The sequence below is a fragment of the Schistocerca americana genome, chromosome 8 (assembly GCF_021461395.2).
Source record: "Schistocerca americana isolate TAMUIC-IGC-003095 chromosome 8, iqSchAmer2.1, whole genome shotgun sequence".
NCBI lineage: Eukaryota > Metazoa > Arthropoda > Insecta > Orthoptera > Acrididae > Schistocerca > Schistocerca americana.
Window position 1 is genome coordinate 250304190 of NC_060126.1, and position 20547 is coordinate 250324736.

At 37.9% G+C, this 20547-nt stretch overlaps 1 protein-coding gene across 1 annotated transcript in view; it reads left to right on the plus strand.

Annotated features, from left to right (window-relative positions):
• The window catches only part of LOC124545739 (cubilin-like), a 718402-nt gene that overhangs the window by 664500 nt on the left and 33355 nt on the right, over positions 1-20547 (plus strand). Inside the window, exons 60-61 of the mRNA XM_047124681.1 lie at positions 2945-3022; positions 10085-10229. Of these exons, the coding sequence (XP_046980637.1) occupies positions 2945-3022; positions 10085-10229 (223 nt within the window). The remainder of the gene's footprint in view (positions 1-2944; positions 3023-10084; positions 10230-20547) is intronic.

Here is a 20547-nt window from a genome sequence, read left to right on the forward strand (position 1 = left end):
AGTTTGGACAAGAATGGAATAGAAGCTTTTGAAATGTGGTGCTACAGAAGAATGCTGAAGATTAGATGGATAGATCACATACCAAATGATGAGGTATTGAATAGGATTGGGGAGAAGAGAAATTTGTGGCACAACTTGACTAGAAGAAGGGATCGGTTGGTAGGACATGTTCTGGGGCATCAAGGGATCACCAATTTAGTATTGGAGGGCAGCGTGGAGGGTAAAAATCGTAAAGGGAGACCAAGAGATGAATACACTAAGCAGATTCAGAAGGATGTAGGTTGCAGTAGTTACTGGGAGATGAAGAAGCTTGCACAGGATAGAGTAGCATGGAGAGCTGCATCAAACCAGTCTCAGGACTGAAGACCACAACAACAACAAATGGGTAATTATCTTTCAGGGCTTCACTATTTCATATAATGTGAAACATTCCTGAACAGACAACTCTAATTTTGTAAATATTTCGGAATACTGGCATAAAACTTAGGATGAGTAATATTCTTGATGATGAATTGATAGTAGCACATGCTACGGCATTACCATAAACATTCACTAGTGTTCAAAATATACCTTTTATCAAGAAATATGAGCATATTTACAGGATGTTTGAAAGGTTCCAGAAAAAGATGAACCTTAATGACTAGTAATTTGGGATACAAAAATCCTGGAAACATGTAATTAGAAAAGATCTATATATAAACATACCCAGTATACAAATTGAAAATCTTTACAACTATGGAACAGTTAGTGAGGGATATGGTAACTTTCAGCTGACACATATGTTTAGCAGCAATGTGGCAAGCTGTCTATTTGGTGATATATGAGATCAAGAGCTTTGTTGGCAATTAGTCTGATTTCTGAGAAAGATGTCAACAGAGATCTCGAAGCATCAATAGTGGCCATTGCTGGGCTACAGTTCATCCACATAGTGTGCCACAAAGTGGTTCTGTAAGTTTTAGATCCAGATATCTCACTGGCAGTACATATGTCAGATATATTCACTAATAAGCCCGTAAAGAATGAATAATGTCAATGATCACTTTCATCCATTAAGACATATGGACAATTGGAACTTAAGAAAAGTCTCAGTTGCTGTACCTTTCTTCTGTACTTTATTTATTGAGCAAGGAAGATGTGGAACTACATATGCTCATGCTACAGAATACCTCCAAAAACAATGGCCCCAGAAGACTGGTCTTTTTCTGTCAGGGTACTGTGAATGTATGGACCATTGTCCTTCAAACTAATGCCAGGTTCACCTGTAGAAAATACATTTATCCATTCACACATGGTTCACTATCAGTGTAGCAGAATGCTGTACTGCCATGAGTAGGACACACAGTAGACTATTCTGCTCTACAAAGCAGGGTCCCAGTGAAGTCACTGTGGCATTATGCTGTGAAGTTTGCCAAGAGTCTACACTCCAAAGGGAATTAAATTGAAAATATGACTTAAGTATTATGGTCTTAATCCAATACTTTTGGGTTTATAAGAATATTTGGCAGCCAATATCATGTATTGAAATAGCTTTTTTTATTTTTATTTAACTTTATCTATGTCTGGTTTCAACAAAGTCTAGGTGTCATCTTCGGATCTTCAATGTACCAGGAGAAAAACATTACTATGAGGAAAAAAAATATTATATGACAATCCACACAACTGTTCAACTAGTATACACTGGTAAAATAACATATTACCTCGATTTCACAGTGTTTCTAACATACCTCCTGGAAATAATATTGCTGTATATGAATTGCATAAAACAAAGCTGCCACATTGGCTTGTCAGTTACATAGAGCATGTCTCTATCTATAGCCCTATCCTTTTTTTATCAGTATTATGCAGTAGCCTCTGTTTCTTTAGGTGACAGTGACTAGCCCAATACATCAGTGACATAACACCAGTGACATACGACATCAAGATTTCATTAGAACAGTATGAAATTACATTGTAAACAGAAATTACATTGTAAACAGCATTTACTTTCATCATGCCAATGCTATGTCATTATGAAAATGTCGTGGTCTTTTCCAGGTATTTGTATGTACATTTCCTCTTGCTTTAGTCCACAGTCCTGATGTATTTATGAAGGATAAAACCATTTTATCCAGTGTAGACTATTTAATTTATTGATACAGGCTGAACTTTTACTTCAACATTTATTTTGCATTGCTACCTAATTTTGGGCAATGGCCATTTTCAGATATATATTATATGTGTATGTCATTGTATTTAAAACCAAATCATGTTACATGGAAACAAATTTGTTCCCACATTATAAATATGATAATACCAGAACAGCTATGAAAAAATTTTGCAGTGTATCATAAATTTGCAGTCACATGGCCTGTAGAGTAACGTGTGCTTGAGTTGTTTTCTCTGTTCTTGTCTTTATAAATGAAGAAATTAATTTACATGTGGGAAAAATAAGTATTCCCATGTAACATAAGTTATTGATTCCAAATACGGCACCACACACGTCATCAGTAGACATCTGTCTATACATCTACATCTGAAAGTGGGCATGTAGTGAAGTTTGCCAACAATGCGAAATAATTGTTCACTTGTTCCAATTAACTGAATAGCCTGTGGTGTTTGTGTATTAATGGTATTCTTCTACGTTAATCTTAATGTAGCATAACATTTTTGCAAATCGTAAAAGTGCTCTTCCACTTACATTTGCAGTCTTTCCACTCGTTTTTTACCACTGGAGGAAAAAAAAGTTCTTCCCTTGATTTAGCTTCATTAAGATATTCTAATTTCAGTGCAGGGGTAAATAAATGTTGGGTAACAATTTTAACTTGTGTATCCAGAAACAAAAATATCACAACTTTCATTTTCCAAAATACAAAATGTCACAACATTTGAGTGTTGCCTACTTAACTATGGAGTTCCAGTTGTGTGTTAGTTCTGTGTTTTTTGCTAAATTCATGTATCTTTTCAGAATGCTGAATATATCAGAGAAGGCCTTGGTGAGATGATGATATATAGTGGGAAACGAAAAGAGGGCTATGTTTATGGTGTAAGTAATCAACTCAGAAACATTTACATAATTTTAAATGTACTTATTACAGAATGTCTCAGTTATTACCAACAATTAATTGATTAGTGTAGAAGAGAATTATTGTAATACATCATAGTGATAGGTATTTTTTACACCCAGTGCCAGTGTTACTTAAAATGTTGTTAGAGTAGAGATAGATGCAGGTTGAAATTATTCAGATCTGTTCAGTGACATATCCGGGAGAGGGAGCAGATGTATAGTAAAGTGTAACAAATTGTCATTTTCTGTTTTTCTTGTACGCTGCTCAGCATAATTTCTGTTTGGTGAGTAATGACATATGCTTGTATATTTCATCCTGAATTATTGTTTGATTTAGTTTGAAAGAAAGGATTTTATAATGGTGTGCAGGAATTATTTATTTTTGTTGGATTATTCTGTGTTGAACAAATGTGCTTGTAATACAGGACAAGCTTTTTTGATTCAACATATTATAAAAGTGTTTGACCATTTATATCTTTGAATACCCACATTAAGCAAAATTACTGTACTGCTTTTATATGACTTTAAAATGAAATGCTAATGACTTTACCATCATAATGTAGCAACTTAATTTGTCATCATGTAAATTGTTGATCAGAACATGGATTCTTTTTTTTTTTAAGGGTGTACTGTCTTGGCTGTACTTCTCCAAGATTTTTTGTTTTTGAGTGTAAGTCATAAAACTTGCGTTTGCTGTCAGGTTCTGAAAATCCTTTCTATTACTACATGTAGTTTTTATACATTTGCTTTTAACATTCCATCTGTATTGGCTAGGAGATGTCGCAGGATTAATTTGACAATTCGTGAATTCCCGGAAGTATTCAAAGATCAACATGTCAGGTGAGTGGCAGATTGGAGTGGAAATCATACATGTTGTGCATACTAATAATGTTGAACACTTTGAAACATGTAGGTGAGTCATGTTTGCTCGAATACAGCTTGAGGAATATGTTGAAGAGATAATACATATTTGGGCTCTCAGTTGTTACCCCTACATTGGAGAAAGTGTTGAGTTCCCAACCACCTGACATCAAACCTCAAGTAACGACAGCAAACTTCCTCCATTGTAATGCTAGATAATGCATTCTAGACAGTGCCATATACCCCATACAGCAGTTCAGATGTATGGCGCTCTATCTCAATCCGTACTGAAGACCCATTATTTGTTGCTGATAAGCCTATAGTAACTGTAGACATTGTTGTTTATCAGGCATATTGGTCACAAAGGAATATATGCCCTAGTATTGTGCTAACACCTGAAATGAGATCTTGCAATAACTGTGGTATCATTGAAATTTCTTTCTTTGACTGATAATAGGATGTTTTGTAGGGTCTAAGATGTTCCCTGTTCTCTTCAGCTGTCACATTTTCATCATCACTTATGATTATGTTAGCAAAGACTGCAGTTTAATGTTTTCTACAGCTATTTATAGGCATACACAACATGACCATTTGGAGGATTTTGATAGTCTATCCATAGACTTCCTACTTGAGTTGATTATATGCCATAAAGTGGCTTTTTCACATTCCATGAGTTTTATATCATTCACATGCTTCTATCACAGATTGAATTGTTTATTTGTGATGTTCAACATAAGCAATAGATTTTTTATTTGTTGTTGTAACTTTAGACTTGGTTTCAGTATGAAAAAAAAAAAAAAAACAATAGGCCAGTTGCACATAAAATTGTACATCTGTATATTATTTATAAGTTCAGATTTAATATCATTTTGTTTCACTCTATTACTGTAAAATCTAGAAGCTTGGAAGCTCACTATAAAACCTAGTGGCTTGGAAGTGTTACATATATTCAGTGCATATTTATACATATATTCAGTGCATATTTATTTCTGTACTAATATGACCGAAAAGGAGTGGCAGTCAAGGCCACAATATCACCAGCAATGACAGGCTTCTGATCACAGGAATAAAATTTAATTAGAAGGGAAATTGACAAGACACTGAGGAAAATGAAGGTAAAATCAATGAATATTGCCTGAGAAGAATGATTCAGGGGCAAAAGATGCAAAACATCAGCTACGAGGATCATAGTAACATGTCATTTTCCTGTGTACTGTATTCATAGCAGAAGAGCCTACTAAATTTCTTCACAGTAAACCATTAAGGGACAAGATCTCTCTACTCGCATTTTGTTATGTTTTGTGTCAGACTAAAAATTCAAAGTTCTGTAGTTTGGTATCCAGTTGGTCTCATAATTTCATGCCCGATAATGATTTGTGCATGATATCAAGTTGCACCCTGGCATGATTTGATGTCCATGTTAAACTGTAAGTCTCCTGTAACTGGCCATTCAGTTCAGAAGGTGAGGAAAGTAAAGAGCTTACCATCTCCAACAGGACCATTCCAAGTAAATCACTGCAGTTTTCAAACAAACCTTCAAGTTGGCAGCAGTTATAGCTAAAGACAAATAGTATTGCTACACTGACGCTCCAAAGAAACTGGTATAGGCATGCGTATGCAAATACAGAGATACGTAAACATGCAGAATACGGCACTGTGGTCGGCGATGCCTGTTTGAGACAACAAGTGTCTGCAGCAGTTGTTTGCTCAGTTACTGCTGGTACAATGGTGTATTATCAAGATTTAAGTGAGTTTGAACATGGTGTTATAGTCGCTGCACGAGCGATGTGACACAGCATCTCCAACGTAGTGATGAAGTGGGAACTTTTCCGTACAACCATTTCACAAGTGTACCGTGAGTATCAGACATCTGGTAAAACATCAAATCTCAGACATCGCTGCAGCCGGAAAAGATCCTGCAGGAACGGGACAAACAACAACCGTACAGAATCATTCAGTTTGACAGAAGTGCAGCCCTTCTGCAGATGGCTGTAGATTTCAGTGCAGGGCCATCAGCAAGTGTCAGTGTGTGAGCCATTCAACAAAACATCATCAATATGGGCTTTCGGAACCTGCGTGACTTCACAACACAAATCTTGACGCCTCAGCTGAGCCCATCAACACCGACAGTGGACTGTTGATGACTGGAAACGTATTGTCTGGTGAGAAGAGTCTCATTTCAAATTGTATCTAGTGGATGGATGTGTATGGGTATGGAGTTGTATGGGTATGGAGACAACCTCATGAATCCATGGACTCTGCATGTCAGCAGGGGACTCTTCAAGTTGGTGAAGGCTCTGTAATTGTGTGGAACATGTGCAGTTGGAGTGATGTGGGACCCCTGATACATCTAGATACAACTCTGATAGGTGACACATATGTAAGCTTCCTGTCTGATCACCTGCATCAGCGTCCTGTCTGATCACCTGCATCCATTCCTGTCCATTGTGCATTCCGACAGACTTGGGCAATTCCAGCAGGACAATGCAACACCCCACATGTCCAGAATTACTACAGTGGCTCCAGGAACACTCATCTGAGTTTAAACAGTTCTGCTGGCCACCAGACTCCCCATACATGAACATTATTGAGCATATCTTGGATGCCTTGCAACGTGCTGTTCAGAAGAGATCTCCACCCTCCCACACTCTTATGGATTTATGGACATCACTGCAGGATTCACAGTAGCAGTTCCCTCAAGCACTACTTCAGACATTAGTAGAGTCCATGCCGTGTCATGTTGTGGCACTTCTGCATGCTCACGTGGGCCCTACACAATATTAGATAGGTGTACCAGTTTCTTTGGTTCTTCAGTGGATATAGATTACTGAGCAAATGTATCATTAATTTATGTATAAAGGGTTCAGATGAGGTATTTAAAGGTTTTCCTGCCACCGAAGCAAATGTTATCCCACAGAAGCCGACTCATTGCCTCAGCTCCGTTAAATACAAGACTGTCCAATCTCTCATTCAACAATGGAAACTCTAGGCTGGAATTTCAGCACTGTGTGGAAAAGATAGATTGCTGGTTACCGTGAAGATGACACATCAAATTGCAGAGAGGCACAATTACGATACACTTACACATTAGCTTTCAGCCACGACTTCATCGGAAAAAGAGAGAGAGACAGGAACCCACACCATACATTCATGCAAACAAGCACACCTCATGCACACGACAGCCAACTCCGGCAGCTTCTGGTCCGAGTCGCCGGAGTTGGTGGTCATGTGTACACGAGGTGTGCTTTCTTGAGTGAATTTATGGGGGTGTTTCTGTTTCTCTTTCTTTTTCTGATGAAGGCTGTGGCCGGAAGCTAATGTAAGTGTTTTTTTAATTGTTCCTGTTTGCAACTTAACATGTCAGTTTTATGGTAAGCAGCAATCTATCTTTTCCTTAACTGTTGTCACTCATGGAAGCTTTTAATCAATGTTCATCATTATCAATATAAATTCACTGCTAGCTGTTCCAGCAGAAAATTCTATGTTCAGAACTAGTGGCCTTACTGCCACTCATACCACTGTGTGACTGCCCCCCCCCCCCCCTTCCCCCACCAGGTCCCAAGACCAACTGTATGCAGCTGCTCTTCCTATTCCACCTTCTCGCAGGTCATTTAAAGTATTCCCGTACCACTTTGCATGCAATGGACCAACCTCTCTGCAGGTCAGTACATAAAATTATTATGTAATGAAATTAATTGAGGAACATGTTCATGCATCATTGATAAATTTTCAAAATTATACCAAGTGATAACAACATAGAAAATGGTTCAATAATAATAGCAAGAACAATTGTGGCACATTAATTACTCTATTTCTGCCTGCTGATTTCACTGGCACAGTCAGTTTATGCATATTGTGCACTTTGATTTATAATTATTATTTAAACACTAAAACTACATAGTTGTGGAAGCACTTCACCCTCTGAAAAAAAATGAAAGAAAGAAACACAAATATCTCGCTACCTTATTTCAAAATTATACAAAGCCTATTCACTTGTTTTACTTTTTTGTATGATGCTGAGTAACTCAAGAGCCAAATTGTTTAAAACAATAAAAATGTAATCATTAGCCTCTGGAGGCTGTATGTAGGTTCTTGCACTACTGATGTTGAAGTCAAATGAAAACCCTTCATTTGAGCACTTAGATGTTGTAGCCTTATTCTATAAATTGTTATTAATTTACAAAGATTGCTTGTGTATAGCATCCAAAGTCAAGCATCACAGGTGGAGCATTTATACCACAAGAATTGCCTTTAAAAGAGATTCAGAATCATATCTCTGTTTTCTGAATCCAAAGAAATAGAAGCCCTTGTATATGATGTATGAACATACATCGTTATTATGTGTTCACCTGACCATTAAGCACTTTGAATTCCAATTCTGTTACCTTGCTCTAAATGCAAATCTGTCAGAAGAAGTGTGACAACATCACAACAGCTCACTTCACTTGCTCCATACAGACATGTACGAGGGTGATTCAAATGAAAACCTTAATTATTTATTATTGTGCAAGTACGGCAATAGAGAAAATTTACAGCTGTATAATTTTGTGATACATACCACTCTTTCAGAACTGCATAGGTACCTCATGAGAAGAATTTTTTTGGTTGTGAATGCTGCCATTCATGCACCAAGGCTGTCACCTCTTCATAGATGAGCTATGGCTCCTTTCTTTGCTTGCTCTTCATTGATGTGACTGGCACCCATCGTCTGGACATTTTATTGAATCACTGTGCGTATGGACAATATTGTGTGCTGAACTAATGCTGATATCCAAAATAGTGGCTATTTTGTTTACACCAGTATCGCTATTTTCCTTCACAAGCTCTTTTGTGACAGCAGTATTTTTGCTCATTCCTATGAGGTGTGCCTGGCCTGGACACGGAGAATCTTCCAAAGACATTATTCATCTTTTAAACTCCCTACCACTTTGTCCAGTTGGTGCAGGGACAACAAATGAATTGTGGTACTGTGATTTCATCCTGTGAGATGTTACCACAGGCTTAACAGTTTCACAGCTCAGAAAATGTATTCCGGTGTTCGCTGCTCCAGTGTGGTGCAGGTCAACAGTGAGCAGCCATCTTTGCACTGACACAGCTTCCTTTTCTGTGCTATCAACTGTTGGCAATTTATAAAAATACAAGGGTAATTACTGCTTTTTGTGGCGGTGTTCGTAGCGACAAGCAATTCGCTGTAGAAACGGCTTACGAAGTCACCGCCACACTTTTAATAGCGGGCCGACCGGTCCGCTGGAACACTGAACAGAAAGATGAAAACCCAAAAACTCTGATTAAATAAAAGTCGGTACTTATCTTTATTAACGAAGATACAGAAACACAGTAGTGAACTCCGTGTCTACAGAAATCTGTCTAGTTCGAGTCGGAGCGGCTAGGTCAATTTCGGCTGACGACAAACAACAACTCTGCTGCGATGAACACACAACTGACTAGCAAGTACACAATTCGGTGGCGAGTATACAACTGAGCGGCGAATCCAGAACTGTCCTAGCGCTCGCGACTCCAGCGCTTAAGAAACCAGAAGCCAGCGGTGGCGCGCGCAGACTTGCGGCAATTTCCTGTCTCGCTGGCGCTGCTTATGCGGACGGCGTCCGGACTTTGATGCTGCCAACCTTTTTGGCAGCGGGCTCGGGTGGCATTACTGGCTAGGATATAACACTGCTAAATGTCAAATCAATAGTATAACTTTTAGGAATTTATTTTGCTTTTAAGGGTTATATTTGAATCACACTTTTAATATGACAATATTCAATATACCTTGTTACTATTTTACAAATGTACACCATGTGAAATTTGGAGCCATTACTTTCACACGTTAATGCTTTGTTGTAATTTCTGTAGTCACTGTTATTTACTAATAAATTTCACTTTTAAGGGTTATATTTGAATTACACTTTTAATATGACTATATTCAGTGTACCCTGTTACTATTTTACAGATGTACACCATGTGAAGATTGGAGCCATTGCTGTCACATGTTGATGCTTTATTGTAATTTCTGTAGTTGCTGTTATTTATTAATAAACATGCTCTCTTAAAAGCATTACTGTAAATAGCCATGGAATTATACATTTGTGTTTCATGTTAAAAGTTTTTTTCCAGCACTGAATGATCCGGAGTGATTTGTACTGTTATATAAATCATTGTATCTTCACATTATTACAGTTTATGGCTGATCCTATGGCTTCTGCAAAATTCTGTGGAACTGTTCAGCCCATGGATTTTTATTCAGGCACTGGTGATGTTGAAATAAACTTTGTAGCGTCTTCTGAAGTTGATCGTGGTTTTAAACTTATATATTCCTCAACAGGTATGTCTTATAAATCTACATACCATAACTAAGAATTTGCAAGCTATACTGTAAAGCTTATCACATATGTTCCGTTGAAGAATGACTGTCAATAATTCTTGGGAAAAGTTTGTGATTTATGTAATTCATTTCTGAAATGCCATAGAATAATCAATAACAGTGAAACTACATCTATTGAGTTTTAGTGTAGCACCAGAAGAAATATTAGATGGTGAAGTGCATCTGAATATTTGACATTTATAAACAAACTTTCACAACTGGAAACATTGTGAGTGTCACTCTTCTGTTGAAATGAGCATGTCTGGAATATGTGAATGTTACACGATATGGTGTGAAAGCTGTATAATAGGTGACATGGAAATCAACAAAGCCTTGCATCTAGCAACTGAAATGGTGAGGCTTGTTGAGAGCTGACATGCAGTCGCTATTAATATCTATTATTAGGCAGTGCAGACTTTGTTCCTGGCTGTAGTTAAAAATGTCTTCATAGTAGAGCATGTAGTTAACTAGCAGTACACAGCAAAAGTAACTGCAGCAACTAGTTTTTCCAACATGCAACAGTGTACTTTTAACTGAATTAAATTTATTGGCACAGAGTAGAAGGAAAGACTGAAAATTCCAACAGGAAATACAGCAGAACATGCTTTAAGAATGTTGAAGCAGATATCATATGCAAAAAATTATATTAGCAATGGGGGAGTACTGAAGATGCAGCAGCATCACAACATCTGACACACACAGATGGATGTCAAGGAACTATAAGAAAAATTATCCCATCATTACCATTTTAAGAACAGCAAGTTTTACAAAGTCATCATTTGCAAATCATGAAACATAATAGCAAAGAGGGTGTGCCATATTAAAAGATTTAAAAAAAATTAAGTATCATAATTCAAATGGCCAATTTAGTTAAGATATATATTCAAACATATTACAATGGGATTTGTTATTAGGGGTTTAGTATGTGACAACTCTATTCTTATAAGAACAACAAAAAAATGCTTGTAAGAACAATAAAAAATAGCAGTAATAACCGACCGCGACAGACACAGCAACAGATAAGTAAACTTCTTTTGTGACATTTACAAGTTCCTAACCGGGAGCAAATTCTATTATATCATCTGTGTGCTTTAATAGTTCAGTTTCTTGAGTTCTTGCGTGTAAATTTAAAATTTAATAGCCACAGTTCTTGTGTTTTCATTTGCGTCAGAAAGTAAACCAATTTTGTGATATATTACAAGTTCCTAATCAGTGCCAAATTATTTAGTTTCACCTGAGTGCTTTGGTAGGTAGGTTCTTGAATATCTGCATATTACTATACACAGTTCATGCATTTTCGTCAGGGTCTACATTAGAGTTGTGCAGCACGTGCTGATAGTCCGTTTATCTGCATAGTTTACTTTTCCGTGGTCTTTGGTATGGACAGGGACTGCGATTAATGTGTGCAGATGTGAGCTGAGTTGGTGACACTTCGCTCTCAGCTTCAGGTTGTGATGGCTTCGATTACACAGCTTGAGGCTGCAGTGCATGAGCACCACTGTTGTGGGCCGGCCGTGGGGATCCAACGGGCGACCAGCGTGTCAAGAGTCCTCTGACCGGTCCTCACCGGTGGCCAACCCAGTTACCACTCACACTGAGGCTGACCCTTCACCTGTGGTCGAGTGGGAGGTCGCCCTGGGGCGAAGCAGGTGGCGAAAGACTTCCCAGGCGGCCGCACATAAGGCCTCCTCGGTTTGTCTAACAAACAGGTTCCAGGTGCTGTCTGTGGCTGACACTGTCGCTGAGCCAGATGCTGTCGTCTGTCCTGTTTCAGAGGAAACCACTCAGCCTGCAAGATCTGGGCAATCGCAGAGGGTGGGACTGTTGGTAGTTGGGAGCTCCAACGTTAGGCGCGTTATGGGGCCCCTTAGGGACTTGGCTGACAAGGTGGCTAAGAAAACCAATGTGCACTCCGTGTGCATACCAGGTGGAGTCATTCCAGACGTGGAAAGGGTCCACCCAGATGCCATGAAGAGCACAGGGTGCAGCCAACTGCAGGTGGTTGCTCACATCGGTACCAATGATGTGTTTCACTTTGGATCAGAAGAGATTCTCTCTGGTTTTGAGCAGCTAACATAAGTGGTAAAGGCTGCCACTCTCACTTGCAAGATGAAAGCAGAGCTGACCATTTGCAGCGTAGTCGACAGGACCGATTGCGGACCTCTGGTACAGAGCCGAGTGGAGGGTCTTAATCAGAGGCTCAGACAGTTCTGCGACCATGTAGGCTGCAGATTCCTCGACTTGCGCCAAAGGGTGGTTGGGTTTCGAGTTCCACTGAATAGGTCAGGTGTCCACTATATGCAGGGGCTGTGTGGCGTGGGCTGGGCGGTTTTTTAGGTTAGAGGGTCTTGAGAAAACTTAAGATGGGCTTCAGTCACCAAGGGTGCCGGCTGAACACAGGAAGAACATAGATACAGGAACCATTGGTATAACAGCTGTAAATTGTCGTAGCTATGTTGGGAAAGTACCAGAGCTCGAAGCGCTAATAGAAAGCACTAATGCTCAGCACTGAATGCTGGCTAAAGCCGGATATAAGCTCAGTTGAAATTTTTGTAAAAAACCTAACCGTGTTCCGAAAAGATAGGCTAAACACAGTTGGTGGTGGCGTGTTTGTTGCTGTTAGAACTACTTTAACTTGTCGTGAAGTTGAAGTAGGTACTTCCTGTGAGTTAGTATGGGCAGAGGTCACTGTGGGCAACCAGAATAAAATAATAAGTGAATCCTTTTACTGACCTCCCAGTTCAGATGATACAGTTGCTGAAAAGTTCAAAGAAAACTTGAGTTTGATTTCAAACACATACCGAACTCAAATGATAATAGTTAGTGGTGACTTTAATTTACCCTTGATATGTTGGCGAAAATACATGTTTAATTCCGGAGGTATGCATAAAATATCATCCGAAATTGTGCTAAACACATTCTCTGAAAATTATTTTGAGCAGTTAGTTCATGAGCCCACACAAATAGTAAACGGTTGTGAAAAAACACTTGACCTCTTAGCAACAAATAATCCTGAGTTAATAACCAACATCAAAACCGATATAGGGATTAGTGAACACAGGGTTGTCATAGCGAGATTGAATATTGTAGTCCCCAAATCCTCGAAAAACAAGCGAAAAATATACCTATTCAAAAAAAAGCAGATAAAAATTCACTTGACGCCTTCCTGAGAGACAATCTCCACTCATTCCAAATTAATAATATAAGTGTAGACCAGATGTGGCTTAAATTCAAAAAAACAGTATCAGCAGCGACTGAGAGGTTTATACCAAATAAACTAACAAACGACGGAGCTGGTCCTTCTTGGTACACAAAACGTGTTAGAACACTGTTGCAGAAACAACTAAACAAACATGCCAAATTTAAACAGACGCAAAATCCCCAAGATAGGCAATCCTTTACAGAAGCTCAAAACTTAGCGCGGAGTTCAATGCGAGACACCTATAACAGTGTCCACAACGAAACTTTGTCTCGAAACCTGGAAGAAAATCCAAAGAGATTATGGTCGTATGTGAAGTATGTTAGTGGCATGAAACAACCAATGCCTTCTCTGCATGATAACAATGGAGATGCTATCGAAGACAGAGCTGCCAAAGCAGATATACTAAACACAGCCTTCCGAAATGCCTTCACAAAAGAAGACGAAGTAAATATTCCAGAATTCGAATCAAGAACAGCTGCCAACATGAGTAACATAGAAGTAAATATCCTCGGAGTAGTGAAGCAACTCAAATCACTTAATAAAAACAAGTCTTCTAGTCCAGACTGTATACCAATAAGGTTCCTTTCGGAGTATGCTGATGCATTAGCTCCATACTTAACAATAATATACAATCGTTTGCTCGACGAAAGATCCATACCCAAAGACTGGAAAGTTGCACAGGTCACACCAATATTCAAGAAAAGTAGTAGGAGTAATCCACTAAATTACAGGTTCATATCGTTAACATCGATATGCAGCAGGATTTTAGAACATATATTGTGTTCAAGTATTATGAATTACCACGAAGGAAATGGTCCATTGACACACAGTCAACGTTGGTTTAGAAAACATCGGTCCTGTGAAAGACAGCTAGCTCTTTATTCACATGAAGTGCTGAGTGCTATTGACAAGGGATTTCAGATCGATTCCATATTCCTGGATTTCCGGAAGACTTTTGACACAGTACCACACAAGCGGCTCGTTGGGGGGGGGGGGTTTATGGGCGCTCAACATCGAGGTCAAGCGGCTCGTAATAAAATTGCGGGCTTATGGAATATCGTCTCAGTTATGTGACTGGAATTGCGATTTCCTGTGAGAGGGGTCACAGTTCTTAGTAATTGACGGAAAGTCATCGAGTAAAACAGAAGTGATTTCAGGCTTTCCCCAAGGTAGTGTTATAAGCCCTTTGCTGTTCCTTATCTATATAAATGATTTGAGAGACAATCTCAGCAGCCGTCTTTGATTGTTTGCAGATGATGCTGTCGTTTATCAAGTAATAAAGTCATCAGAAGATCAAAACAAACTGCAAAACAATTTAGAAAAAAAATATCTGAATGGTGCGAAAAGTGGCAGTTGACCCTAAATAACAAAAAGTGTGAGGTTGTCCACATGAGTGCTAAAAGCAACTCGTTAAACTTCGGTTACATGATAAATCAGTCTAATCTAAAAGCCATAAATTCAACTAAATACCTAGGTATTACAATTGCAAACAACTTAAATTTAAAAGAACACATAGAAAATGTTGTGGGGAAGACTAACCAAAGGCTGCGTTTTATTGGCAGGACACTTAGAAAATGTAACAGACATACTAGGGAGACTGCCTACACTACACTTGTCCATCCTGTTTTAGAATACTGCTGTGCGGTGTGGGATCCTTACCAGGTAGGACTGACGGAGTACATCGAAAAAGTTCAAAGAAAGGCGGCATCTTTTGTATTATCGCGAAATATGGGAGAGACTGTCACAGAAATGATACGGGATTTGGACTGCAAATCATTAAAAGAAAGACGTTTTTCACTGCGATGGAATCTTCTCACGAAATTCCAGTCAGCAACTTTCTCCTCCAAATGCAAAAATATTTTATTCACACTGACCTACATAGGGCGGAACGATCACTATGATAAAATAAGGGAAATCAGAGCTCGTACGGAAAGATATAAGTGTTCATTCTTTCCGCGCGCTATGAGAGATTGGAATATTAGAGAATTGTGAAGGTGGTTCGATGAATCCTCTGCCAGGCACTTAAATGTGATTTGCAGAGTATCCATGTCGATGTAGATGTTGTTATGTTCGTCTCTCTCAGATCTGAAAATAATAGTATTGTCACACTGGTTGGAACTTGTTGTTTGGTTGTACTGTAAGTAGACCAATGATAGCAGAACTGCTTGTAGACAACAAGTCATTGGACATCCTTTATCGCAAGATCAAAGAATGTGGAAACTGTTGGAATATCTGCTCTGTAAAAGTGTACAGATGGAATTTGTGCTGCACTGGCAGTCAGATGTGATGCTCGGTAATCCACGTGTTTTAGAGAACATAATCATACTGATTTGCTGCAAACAGACTCTCAAACCAGATAATGTGTGCTAAATTTACATCATTACTGCTGCAGGAAAAACAATATATTTCTCATGGAGATGAGTTGTTTGGCAGGTGAAGCATGGTTTCTAACAGATTACACAACAGCAATGCAAGCACATTTCATCTAAAAGGAGAAAACCTGCTTGTCACATTAATCATAGAATGTACACTGACCATTGGTAGCAGCATTACACTAGCAGCAGATGGTGGACTTCTGTGGGGCTTATGATTCTTACGCAAGATGCCTTGGAAGGTGTCTGTACCAATAATGTTTACATCCACTTATACACTTCTATGGCTGATGTTGTCTCCAACAAATGTAACATTTTTTCAAAAAGACAATTTCCTACAGAAGGTCATAACTGTGAGAATGAGGGAGACATATTCCAGTTGAAAAATGTGGGACTCAAATTTGCTATATGTCAAGACTAGCAGCACATGGTGTTTTATCATCGTAACTTCCCATAAGGCTTTATATTTACTCCTGGAATAGAATATAAACTACCAATTGTACAGTTTCTTGCCTTCAGAAATAACCTTGTTAATTTTTTCTACAGTGGGAAAAATTCATAAAAAACTTAATGTTGTTAGTTCTGGTGTATAGAAGCAATTTTTTTTTTTATTTTTGCAAGAAATTTGTATTCCTTCGTACTAGCTTTTTGTAGCGCTGCTAGGATGAGTGGATGAATAGTATTGTAGAGTATGGATATAATAATAATAATAATAATAATAATAATAATAACAATAACAAAACGTTATAGTCATCATGTAGTAAAATATTAGGATACCTTAAGTTACAGAGTCTAGTTTTGAAATGAATATTATGCCAGAGCTTTCTTATTTTAAATGTCATGTCTGGGTAGGATATGATAAAACAATTGTCCAAAATAAATAACTCAGTATGTCCTCTCCTAACAATGTACCGCAGTGCCACACTTGATCACGTGGTGCCCTACTGCACACAAAATTCCAAACAGAAATGTGACGAAAGACATATGAGCAGAGCAAACACTGAGAACAAGCTTCTTATGTCGTCATAGCTGTGTATGTCCAGTAACCCCTGTTTTCTGGTGTTCTCTGGCAACTGCTCAAACAAACCAGCTTCTAAGAGATGGTGGGAAAATATTGTGAATGGTGGTTTGCGAAGCATTACTTTCAAAGTAAACTTCCTTTTACACAAGATGAATTATGTTATGAGTGAAAATGTGTAATGAATTTTTAAATTACATAGTGTTTGACTCTCATTTAAATCTTAACACTTTGGGGACCAGCCACTTAGAAAAAGTTTGAGTCCAGAAGACCAGACATTCATATCATTATTTAAAATTTTACTGTCATATTTGTGTTATGTGCCTTGAACGGTAAAATACGCAAAAAAGATCAATATTATAATTGTAGGACGTGAGGTCCACCAGTTATGCAAAACACAATTTTTTCAAGTACCCAAACATGTTTCAGCACCACTGTGCCATCATCAGTGGGTTTCCGTTTTATTTAACCTGTAATGATTACAAAATTATGTGGATATTTAGTTCAAACAATAGTTTGTTTCTTTTTGTTCATACCTTTACACTTGGTGTGCATGATTTTTCAGCACCACTTGTGTATTATTTACTACACAACCAAACAATGTTGATGAGAAATTTTGTTGGGAGTCTAAACGTAATTTAGTTTGTCACAATATTTCGCACCTATATTCATTTTTAAACAAATGTAAACAAAATTCAAAGTTGGCGCCAAACTCTCTGGTGCACAAATGAACACTGACTGGGCTGGGACACAACAGCCACAGTTACACTGTGTTTTGGTGAAGTGCAAAGTGTTTTACGACCTTATTTGTGAAAATATGTGTTATATTTACATGTGCACCATGACACCTCACCATGATGTGAGAATAAAAGGGCTTTCCACACGAAAACGTAAGTAAAAATTAATGTAGGCGCAAAATATCGCAACAAACTAAATTACTTTAAGATGACAAGTTAACTCCCAACAAAATTTCTTATCAACATTGTTTGGTGCAAATGACAAGCTACATGTAATAAATAATACACAAGTGGTGCTGAAAAATCATGCACACCAAGTGTAAAGGTATTAACAAAAAGAAACAAACTACTGTTTGAATTAAATATCAATATTATACATGAAAACTTACCTTTTCTTGTAGCTGTACTGTAAGTATATTAATTTAAACTATTAGGTTTTTCCATGTGTGTATTTGCACTACTTAAACTTCACAGTGGTGTCGCTGTTGCTTGACTACATTACGTGTCCTATCCTCTGAATATCTGCTGTCATCGACTGGAGAGATGACGTGACATGATCTATGATTGGCTAACAAAAGCGCATTGCTATCTTTATTTCAATACTTTGAAAAGTGCAGCGGAGTTCTATGCTGGCGTATAATACCTGAACCATTCAAAGGATTGAAAAGTTTTATAGCTCCGAGGGAAAGTATACTGTCACGTAACTTGGGAAATGTGTATTTTCACCAAGAAAAAGTGTGTATTCATCTAGGAAAAAGTGTATATTCATCTGGGAGGAAGTGTTCATGCACTTGGAAACAAGTGTATATTCACTTGGGGAAAAGTGTATATTCACCCAGGAAAAATTGTATTTTTAAGCAGGAAATCTGGAAGAAATTCAAGAACTATTTTTCCTTGGCTGCATAGATACCCTGTACAGCCAAGGCATTAAAGAGATCCAATATTCCTGAGAGTGCTACCCCAAAAATGGAAAATAGGGTGTCCTGATAAGGAACTTGTAATATGTCACAAAATCAGTTTACTTTCAGGTGCTTTCTGAGCTTTGCAATAAAGATTGTTTCATCCAAGTTCTTGCAATATACCTTAAGCTTGCAGTATACCTTAAGCTATATGATATACTAAGAACTTTATGATGATGGAGAGTCCTGACAATTGTATTATGCTTTAACATTTCTGAAATATCAGCAGCGTAAGTTCATCTGTTTTTCGTGAGACTGAAAATTGATTTGGTGGGTTGAAGATTATGGGGAATGAAATTTGCTTATAATGAGTAGTGTAAAGTAAGTGATTTGGTTTTTGAAAAGTAATAGACATTATTTCAATAATTGTTTTTGTTAGTTCCTGCAAATTTGAATGAAACATGTATTCATGTTAGAAAATATTGATTATCAGACAGAAAGGCATGTAACTTCCTATGAGCAGATAGTTATTTACTTCAAATTATAACAGGATCCTTTAGTACGCAAAGTAAAAAAGTGCAAATTACTCTATGAATAATATCTTGGTATACTTCTGTACATGGGTACTATAGTCATTTTGCAAAGTTTGGATCTAATAATGAACAGATGATAAACTAACTCAGGAGAAAGCTAGTTTAGCTAAGTAATGGCTTAAGTATTAATTTCATAAACTTATGATCACTGTACAACTATGTTTATATTGACTAGCCGGGGTGGGTTAGGCCGTAATCTATCTGATCCATAAGTTAGAGTTACTCTATTTGATTCACATAACACACAGTTTATTTCAAATTCAAATACAATTTTAACCATGTGCTATATACTACTTATATATGCTTTTTTCAGGATGTTTTTCTCTTAACACTGTTCTCTCAATTTTTGGACTACTCATATCTCCAATTGAGTTTGGAATTTTTCTTCACTGAATATATCTTATGTATAGTAAAGTGTGCATTAAACCACACAAAGACTGATACTAAACTGAATTTTTCAAACTGTGTTTTTTTATTCTAAATGTTACACAATAGATCATCGGAACCTGGAGTATTTTTATGTACGTGTTATGGTCATTGTTCACTGTCTTGATTTTATTTTTTGTTTTGCTGTGATGAAATATAATTATTAATGTTCAAATCTACAAAATCACTGGCAGTGATCTGTTCATCACACATGCTTACGGTGGTTCTACATGAATTCAACCAAATGTTGGCTCCAATGTGTGTGCACTGCCCCTTAACTATTGGCTAATATTGGTGCCAATGTTAGCTCCAGTGTGTGGATGAAGAGAAATAATACATTGCACATTTTCCCAGGGACTCAACTTCTCCAAATTTATCTTCAATGTTTTACACAAGAATAATGGTTTCATCACAGCAAAAGTATCTTAATCTGTTCAAGTACATACCAAATGTTCAGTAAATTGTTTCACCCCCAAGCATCTAGCTTGTACATCTTCCCATGAGGTAAGATCAGCACAGTAGGGAAAGTAGAAGGATAATTACTGTTCACATTGAAATTTCTGTACCTGTCTGATGAGATGACTGGATCAGAAGGGCAATGGTTTTGGTTTTATTTGATGAGGTTCATGTGTGAAATGTCTGTTCTGATGCTACCCATTCTGATCATGGGCTCATCTGATGGATGCCACAGAGCTGCAACCAAAGATCATCATCTGGCACAATGGAACATTGCCATGAGTCCGGATGCCCCAGGATGAGGGAGGTCTACTCTTTGGCAAGTGTGGGGAGCTAGCAGCTCCCGCATCAGCAGTGTGATACGTGTGGTGTCAGGGCTCTACCAAAAGGGTATATAAAGACCTCACCACATCAGATTGGCTATTGTGTTGGCTTTTAAGCATACATATGCGACTATGCAGATATTACGAGCAGATTATCTTGAATAATGCATGCAATTCTTGCTATTTAAGGTGTCTTTTCCCAGTCAGTCCAGGCTAAAGAAAAATTTTAAGAATGAAGGTGGAAATCAGAAGG